The 9,076-nt window shown below is 39.0% G+C and overlaps 1 protein-coding gene across 1 annotated transcript in view; it reads right to left on the minus strand.

The window, feature by feature from the left end:
* Positions 1-2,250: 2,250 nt before the first annotated feature.
* Positions 2,251-9,076, minus strand: part of NUPL2 (nucleoporin like 2) — a 7,087-nt gene continuing 261 nt past the window's right edge. Inside the window, exons 2-8 of the mRNA XM_026843072.1 lie at positions 8,946-9,072; positions 8,054-8,288; positions 6,271-6,365; positions 5,868-5,944; positions 3,705-3,791; positions 3,154-3,238; positions 2,251-3,017 (exon numbers count right to left, since the gene is read on the minus strand). Coding sequence (XP_026698873.1) covers positions 2,452-3,017; positions 3,154-3,238; positions 3,705-3,791; positions 5,868-5,944; positions 6,271-6,365; positions 8,054-8,288; positions 8,946-9,072 — 1,272 coding nt within the window. The 3' untranslated portion in view covers positions 2,251-2,451. The remainder of the gene's footprint in view (positions 3,018-3,153; positions 3,239-3,704; positions 3,792-5,867; positions 5,945-6,270; positions 6,366-8,053; positions 8,289-8,945; positions 9,073-9,076) is intronic.

Genomic DNA, 9,076 nt, shown 5'->3' on the forward strand with positions numbered 1-9,076 from the left:
GGTGCCAAAGGCCTTACTAAAGTCAAGGTAAACAACATCCACAGCCTTTTCCTCATCCAGTAAGCAGGTTGCTCTGTTGTAGAAGGAGATGAGGTTTGTCAGGCAGGACCTGCCTTTCATAAACCCATGCTGACTGGGCCTGAGCATCTGGTTGTCCTGCATGTGTTGTGTGATGGCACTCAGGATGAGCTGCTCCATCAGCTTCCCGGGCACTGAAGTCAAGCTGACAGGCCTGTAATTTCCCAGACCATCCTTCTGATCCTTCTTATATATGGGTGTCACATTAGCCAATTTCCAATCTGTCAAGACCTCCCCAGTCAGCCAGGACTGCTGGTAAATGATGGAAAGCGGTTTGGTGAGCACCCCAGCCAGCTCCTTCAAGCACCCTCGGGTGTATCCCATCCGCCCCACGGACTTGTGTGTGTCTGTGTGATGCAGCAGGTCACTGACTGTCTCCTCCTGGATTGTGGGGTGGTCGTTCTCCCAGTCTCTGTCTTCTGGCTGAGGAGGCTGGATTCCCTCAGTGCAACTAGTCTTGTTATTAAAGACTGAGGTAAAGAAGTCATTAAGCACCTCAGCTTTTTCCTCGTCACTTGTTACCATGTTTCCTCCTGCATCTAGCAGGTGAGAAGATGATCTGAAAAACTACATTTGTTCAAAAAATTTGATCAAACATGATTTTTATACTTATTGTAATCTAAATTAGGAGTACCTCCCTCAACCTTTCTATTTCTTAGATCACTCTGCCATTATGACTTCAAAATTCTCTTCTCCTCTTAGATCCCTATATGGTGTTTGAGAACATCTAGCCAACATTCTTTTGGGTACATACAGTAGATTAAAGCCATGAAAAATCTGAACACTTTTTTCTTTTTAAGCAAAAGCACTTCCACTTAAAAAAAAACGCTTGTGCACTTTTGAGCCTTGAGAGCTCTTAATGCACCTTCCCAGCCAGAGCCAGATGAAATATTCTAAGAGAGACTAAAGGTTTTAGCTCATCGCTTAATTTCAAAAGCAAGGTGCTTCAAGCTCTTACGTGGTACAGCAGCTCAAAAATCTCAGTGGCCTTGTGTGTAAAGATATCAGCAGTCATCAGAGGGAGGCTCTCTGTAACTGTAACTTAGAATGCTCCTCGCTTTTGTTTGTTAAAATAGTAATTTAAGAGCGTGAGCATTAGAAAAGCACAAGTGACTTCAGAACTATTACTACTTTAACTGTAAGACAGAACCATCCACAGATCTCTGAAGTATGCCATGGGATCCTTAAGATCCTTATGAGCAGGACTTAGTTCTGTACCTTTACCCTGAAATACACTCTTGCCCTGCTAAAATGCTGCTTTAATACAAATAATAAAATGTATAGGAACTTTAGAAAAACCTTGTAACTTTCTGATATAATTGGGTTTGAGAATACTAGGTCTTCACAAATGAAATAGGGGAAAGAGTAGATAGACCATGTAATAGAATAAGTTCGGGCAGTTAGGGAAGTCATCCAACAAACCACAGACATTTTCTTGTTTGTTTGTTGTGAAGTACTTACTTCTTACACAAATGAGTTTAACCATTTCTGTAAAGATGGAGGATTTCTGAAGCTCCCACAGCTTTTGGTATGTTTGTCCAGTGTCAAAATCTCAGTAACTGGCATAAATGATCCAGAACTAAGTGAGCCCTGACAGATGTACATGTCTTAATTTGTACAAGTCTTAGTACTGCTCCAGAGTCTTCATGTGGAAAACATGCTTCCTAAGAATTACATGGAACTCTAGGCCAGTGTATCAGTACTTTGTTTGCGAGTTACAGAAAGCTTGCGCTGGGTCATTAACAGCAATAACAGAAACCAGATGCCTTATTTCATCTACAAAACAATCACCAGAAAAATCCATATAGGCAACAAGTACTATAACATAACATATGCAAGTCTGTGGTACATCTACACTGAGCACACGGGCTGAGCTAACTGACTCACAGGTGACAGAAGTATGTAGCCAGGTACAGACCACAGAGGAGCCCTCCACCTCCAAACACAATTGTCGAAGGCTGCACAAACCCTTTACAGAAGAGGCAAAAGACAAAGTAGTCCAACAAGTAGCCTTGCACAGCAACCATTTCTTTCTAGCGTTCTCCTCACAGTAGGCTGTGAATACCTCGCCAAAGCATTCCTGTTTTGGACAAAGCCTTTTTAATATAGTTTTTGCCCAGAATTTCACAGTACAGAAAACGAAAGAAACTATCTATTTTAATTTCTTGGATGTAAAAGGTCCATTCCAAAATAACCAAGAAATCATAAAATACAGTGTTCAAATGTTTGTACCTGTGAGTTTATTAATGCAGAAGACTTAGAGAGGAAACAAAAATTAACTCAAACGGAAGCCTTTTATTAACCACAAAATTGTGTGGTTTAGGTATCAGAGAAGTTACCATAAGGCATTATTTCAGAATAAACTTAAAAGTTCTAAATTTGTAGAAGTTCTAATGGGGGTGGCTTAAGAGGAATCTTTCCCATCGTAAACTTCTTTGCTTCAAATTGTTTCAACTCTTCAGCTGACAATTCACTCATTGGTGTAAATAACTTTCCTGACGTAGCATTGCTTGTGACTGCAGAAGACGCTGATGTTATGTTATGTCCAGAGGCACTGGCAGTCTGTCCAAATACAGTACTGCTTGAATGTGAGGGAGAAGCTGCCACTGCTACATTAGAAGCTCCAACGTTTGTAAGTGGAGTGGTGCTTGAAGTGTTCACAGCAGCAGAACTGCCAAACCCTGAAAACGCAGAAGTTCCAAAACCATTAGTTGTTTCAGAAGCTTTAAGTGAGAAGGAGCCTGCAGATGGAGCCACCAGGCTGCCAAAACCAACAGAATGGGATACGCTTGGAGAGGACGTCACTCCAAATGCAGGATTACAACCAGCAGAACTGCTCCCAAAAGCAGGGGTGTTTCCAGATGATGCACTGACGAGACTGGAACTTATTTTAAAGGAGAAGTTGCTAGCACTGTTACTGCTGCTGTTCACAGGAAAGTCTGCAATTATAAAATTTATAAACAAATGTTACAATGTGCACACCTTGATACTAAACCTCTGCTGTATTTCAATAAAGCAGAGGAAGAAAAAACTCCAGAAAATGTTTAACTGTTGGTTGTTACTGCAGGAACTTACTTGACGATCCAAAACTTGATGTTTGCTGTCCTCCAAATCCAAAGGAAGGCAATGGTTGACTGACCGTGTTCTTTAATTCAGAGAGCTTAAAAAATTCCAAATACATAAATGAAAACCAGATTCCAAAAGAGTGAAATGTGTTTCAATAAGTACTTGAAACAAAAATATAGCTGCCCAGTTCAATTTAATACAACTTAGGCTAAGTCAGACAACTGATCACTTTCATCACGATTGCATACTCTTGCAGCTATGAACAAAATGCTTTAAGGCAATACATTGTTCTCTGTAAAACACTCCAGAAACACAAAGATATTACAGTTTACAGATTTTCTGGGGAACATTTGCAAGATCTCTTCATTTAAAACAAGGTGACATACTATAACTATCATATCTTAGAAATCTTTGTAGCAGCAATTAACATTGGCATTTGCAGGACAGTTTGGTGAAATGTGTCTAAAAACCCACAAATCTAAGAAAAACATGTGCCCAAGATTAATGAAAAAATGACATCAGGAACAGAAAGAGTTTACCTTTCTTTAATTAACACTTACCAAAGCTGCTTTTGTTGATGCATTTGAAGATTTCAACTGAACCAGACGATTTTTCCATTGTTTTACTAACTGTTGGACAGAATTTACCTAAGAAGAGGGGAAAAGAAAAGTCTGTTTTTATTACTGGTGGAGACAAAAAAAAAGTGATCTGACAACTAAACTGAAATAAAATTTCTAGAATGAGAAATTTCATTAAGCAAAGATGACAAGATTTTTGCTTTCCTGAAACCTCAAGGTGAAAAGCTGAAATTTTTAGTTACTAACAGACAATTCCTTTCAATTCTCTTACTACTGCCCTTAAAGCAAGTTTTTTACCTCACATAAGATTAGAAAAATGTCCTGGGACTTTCTAAATCTAAAGTTCTATCACTACCTGAATTAGGTGCCTGGGACAAAAAAAACCCCAAACAAAAACAAACCACACAAAAAATATGTACATTTTCAGTTTAAGAGAACAAACTCTTTAATCCTCGTTTTATTTCTGGTTTGTCCATTTATTATTCATTCACTAAGATGAAGACCTAAGATTTGCCTTAGCTTCTCCCATGTTTTCAGAAAAGAAAATGACTATTTTCAAAACATTATCATTCCAAACACTTTACAGTATCATGCTAAAATATTTAGCTTTAAAGAAATTAATTTCCTGAATTTAAATCAGCCCCTTTAATGTGATCCAACAGATTACTGCTCAGAACATATAAGCTATAAATGCTACCTGTGTCTTTCTGATCACTGTGATTAAAGTATTAAACAAGAAAATGGAAAGTCATGAAATAACTTACTTGTCAGGAATTTCAAACCTGAATTTCCTATATTTAGGTTCAACACACCTTATCTGAAGCCTGGCCTAATTCAATTTTCCTTAAAAACTAACCAAGTAAACATATAATGTCCCAAATGCCTGTAAGAGTGCAGTGAGGAATCTTTCTGTACACAAATTCCTTAATTTTTCAAAATGGTCTCACATCACAAACATCAATAATTCTTTTGTGTCTAGTCACATGCTGGAAGATCATGTTGCTTGGTATCAGCTCTTATAAAACAGGCTGGAAAATTCAGATTTTGGCACAGTTTAAGAACAGAAAAAAAACATGCTTTGGAAAAGACATGTTGTACTTAAACATTCTGTCAGAGAACGGTATCATACAGTTTATCATCTATATACTGAGCCTTTCATGAGCTTGCTTTTTCACGGCTTCAGTTAGGCCACAAATGTTTTTAATAGCCAGGCATAGTGTATTGATTAATCATTTCAGTTTATTTAACTGATTTTTTTTTTAATAAATACATAAACAAATGAATCTTTCTCCCATCACTGAAAATGCAATTCTGGTAATTTTAAACATGTGAAGCAACAGTGGTGACAACAGCAATTCCTTCTGTAATACAGAACCAAGGGGAAGAAGGAAAAGTGCAATGTAGCTTGAATTAGTTTGTCCTTGTGTCTGTCCAACAGCCTGATTCCTCTCCTGGCACAACACTGAACTGTGGTATCTTCCTGGATATTGGTAGGACTATGAGGGAGGAACGACACATGTAAGTTTAGAGATACATATCAAAACACATCTATCACTTCTCTTCTAGAAGTGCACATACTCCTTTAGAAGTATCTGGTATTTTCAGCATTAATTGCCTTCAATAAAGGTATGTAAAAGAACAAGGTCAAATAAACTTCCCTGCTGTTCTATCTAAAGTACTGTACATCCAGCTCTAACAATCAAACTGGCTAATAGCATACAAAGTATTAAACTTTTGAGACAGGACTCAAATAACTTCTACAAACAACACACAAGAGCAGGGCCAAGACTAAGACAAGGAGTGTCTAGGTTTAGGAAGACCATACATTTAACTGAGACTAGATAAAAGTCTCCACTTTTTGTAGAAGCTGATGTGTCCAAACGCTTAGGCCACCAGTTTTAGAATGCCAGATCCAATGGTTTTATCCTGTCATCTCAGCCAGAACTAGGAAGTTACAGTAGAGCGTACAGACTAGCAGCTATTTTTGCATTCTGTTTGATGCACGGTAATTTAAAAATATTTTGGCATTTTCATTATCTCCTAGAGTTTGGTAATTAATGAGTCAAGAGCTGCCACCTGAAGAACAATAGCAAGTCCTATCTCTAAATGTGTTCCATAAAAAGTCAGTATTTTTTAAATACTTACATAGTTCTGAACGGTATTGTTTGCTCTGCAGTTGAAATACTCCAGACGCAACTCTTCTGGAGAGATATCGTGAAAGCCTGTAAGGAGAGGAATAATCAAAGACCTCTCAGAAAATCTATTAATACTTTCAGTTGACCTTTATGTAATAGTTATGAAGAAGTGGGCCTTGGTACATTACCTGTAGGAAGTCAGTCACCGTTGGAGACACAGAAAGGATTCATTACAGAACTACAAGGATATGAACATCCAAAATAAGTTTGCCATAATCCAATATTCCTTTCTGCTGCATCACAAGGCAAATCATCACCTTGCAAATAGTTCCACAGAGGTACAACAGTGTGGACAAGCATAAGAAACATCCTAAACAGCAGCAATATGTGGCAGTTCTGAAAACATTACCTACCTGAGATATTTGGCTTTTCTTTCGTGGGTGAATAACATGAAAATATCCATTGTCCTGAAGATTTCCAAATCTCCATGTCTTTCACTACACTTTCACTAGAAAACAAAACAAAATAAAATCTCAGATGAAGGTGAAATTGTATGGTGAAAACAAAACCAAAGTAGTAATTGCCTAATTTGAATCCAAGGTCAGATTCAAATACCTGCTACCATCAAAATTAACGAAGTGTGACACAAGTCAGAATGAACAAGAGAATTACTGAGTTCTCTGTGGAAAAAAAATGGACAGTAGGCAAGATACATAAATGTCCTCTCAAAGCATTTTACTTTATCATCTAACTGCAAGTAAACCAAACCAGATCTTAAAAAAAGAAAATCCCAAACCACACAAAGTATTTTTTAATCCCTGCATGGCATATGCTGTCACAGGATTTTACCTGAATCTGTAGGTCACAATTTAAAACCTTCTCAATACTGGATGTTTTTACAATATAAATGAAGATGCACTGTATTAAATAGCAAAATTCAGGGGAAAAAAAAAAAGAAATAAGTGTTGCATATAAATTTCTGGAAAAGTATCAAAAGCATAAAAATCCAAACACTACAAAAGTGGAGAAGTAGAAGCAACATCAACAGAAGTAAACGCAAATGTAAACGGTGAAAGGATGTTGTGGTTTGAACTCTGCCAATAGCAAATCGCCAAATGGCCAGTTGTTTACTCTCCCCCCTCCCCCCCCAGTGAAATAGGGGAGGGATTAAAGAAAAATAATTTGTAGGTTAAATAACAAAAAAATTTACTAGCAAAACCAACAGTAATGGCAGTAGTCCAAAACGGGTAAAATGCAGTAGTGGCTCACCGAAGAGTGACCAGTAGGGAGCCCATCCTCAGCAGTGATCTGCACCAGAGAAGCCAAAACAAAACAAAACAAAAACAAACACAGGTGCTCGCCTATAGGCTGAGCTTTGGAGTCACGTGACACGGAATGGTCCAATGACTAATCAAGACCCCGCCCTTCAGCTGTGCTCCCTCTCAGCCCAGGAAAAGTTAACTCTGTCCTGACCAAAACCAGGACAAAGGATAAAAACTGAAGTGGACAAGCAGACAACTACAGAGTAACAAAGATTCCAAGTATTTCAGCTGTTTGTAAGACAATATACGTTTGTGTATGAGAAGCTAAATAAATAATCTGTTAAGCATTTTCTTAATGTAATCTTAAGTAAACAATAGAAAGCGGTTCCAAAACCCTGCTTCTTAAGGAAAATCACACTGCCTGTTGCTTCTCATCACCTGCCCTGTCAACTTGTACCTGCTGGTCACTCTCAACTTGATAACATACATGCATGTGAATCCAGGTTTCAACAGTTTTGCTATTAGCAGAACAATTTGTTACCTTAAGTGTCAGGAAATCCAAATCAAATAGTTCATTTTCTCAAAGAGATTTCTTTTTTTAATGTTTGAAATGCTATCCAAGGGGCTCTGGCCCCTTATTTTCAAGTAGTGAAATTTGTTTCATTCCTTATCCTCCTGACCACAACTTAAATACCATACTGTCTTACTAATATCACAGCTGTCTAGCTGGCCAATCCAGGTTCAAAACAAGGATCACTTTCTTCCTGTGCCAGCATAACTCACAACAACTCAGTGAAGAAGTGTTTTTTATCGTTCTTACTAGACATCCCAGCTTCCTCCTCATGATCATGTCCTCTACATTATCCCTAATATGTCAGTAAACTTTTAAACTGCTCATCCTAGATGGTTTCAGTAAGACAGAACTATAACTTACAGAAGTCTCTCCTCTTCGTCTTTATAGCCATCAGCAATATTTTGACTGTTCATTAACGCAGAGAATCTGTTCTGCGAAAAGTCTGCATTTCTGGGGCTGCTGCCTGATGATCCAAAAAATCCTCTTCCGTGATCTCTGCTGCCACCCCATGTATTAGACTTAAAGGCTGATGGCTGGATAACGTTAGTGTATCTCTGGCTGGTGGTACCCCATCCTCCTCCTCCTCCGCTAGTACCTTTCAATGAAAAAAAAAACACATAACAGTCTTAAATCACTAAGATATTAAACAATACAACATCAGTGAAAACTGTAACTATTCTTATTGTGACAATAAAAAGTTTAGAAAGAAAATGTAGGTTTTTTCCTAATCAGTTAACCTGATTATTTAGCCCGCTTAACTTAGTGAGTTACCCAGGGTAGTTCTTGAAACAAAGGTAAACGTGAACTCCTCCTTGCAACGCCACACCAACAACTGGTTGGCACTGCAGTAAAGAGACTCAGTTTTACTTACATCGTTTCATAAAGTACCTACCCCAGCAGAATAAAAATTAACTCAAAGTGCATTTACGTTAGGGCTCCTGTCAACACAGCTACAGCAGTGACTCTCTTGCACTGTCAAGACCTTCCAAGTTGTTTTAAGACCTTGGACCCCCCTGTGTGCGTTACCGGCACACTGACCCTTCTTCAGCAGGTACAAACAACTGCAGTGGTGTCACTGTCTTGCCCTGACTTTACCTGTCTGTTCCTCGTCATGTCCCTCGCGTACCGAAAGCTTCCAAAGACCCCTATCTGACTAAAATTAACTTTCAAGAAGTACAACACACAGGTGGCTTGGAACTCGCTCACTGCTCTGCTAAGCGAAGTTGCGCCGTTCTTCCCGCCTGTGACACACCTCGCAGTCCCTTCGCCACAGCCCAACCCCTCAAGCGCCAGAACGGGCGCTGCCGCCGACCACCGCAAGGCGACAGACGCAGGAGCAGGGCCGCCGCCGTCCCTCGAAGCTCCCGGCAGCGGCGGGCCTGA

Source organism: Athene cunicularia, assembly GCF_003259725.1.
Source record: "Athene cunicularia isolate RWA chromosome 2 unlocalized genomic scaffold, athCun1 chr2_part1, whole genome shotgun sequence".
Taxonomy (NCBI): Eukaryota; Metazoa; Chordata; class Aves; order Strigiformes; family Strigidae; genus Athene; species Athene cunicularia.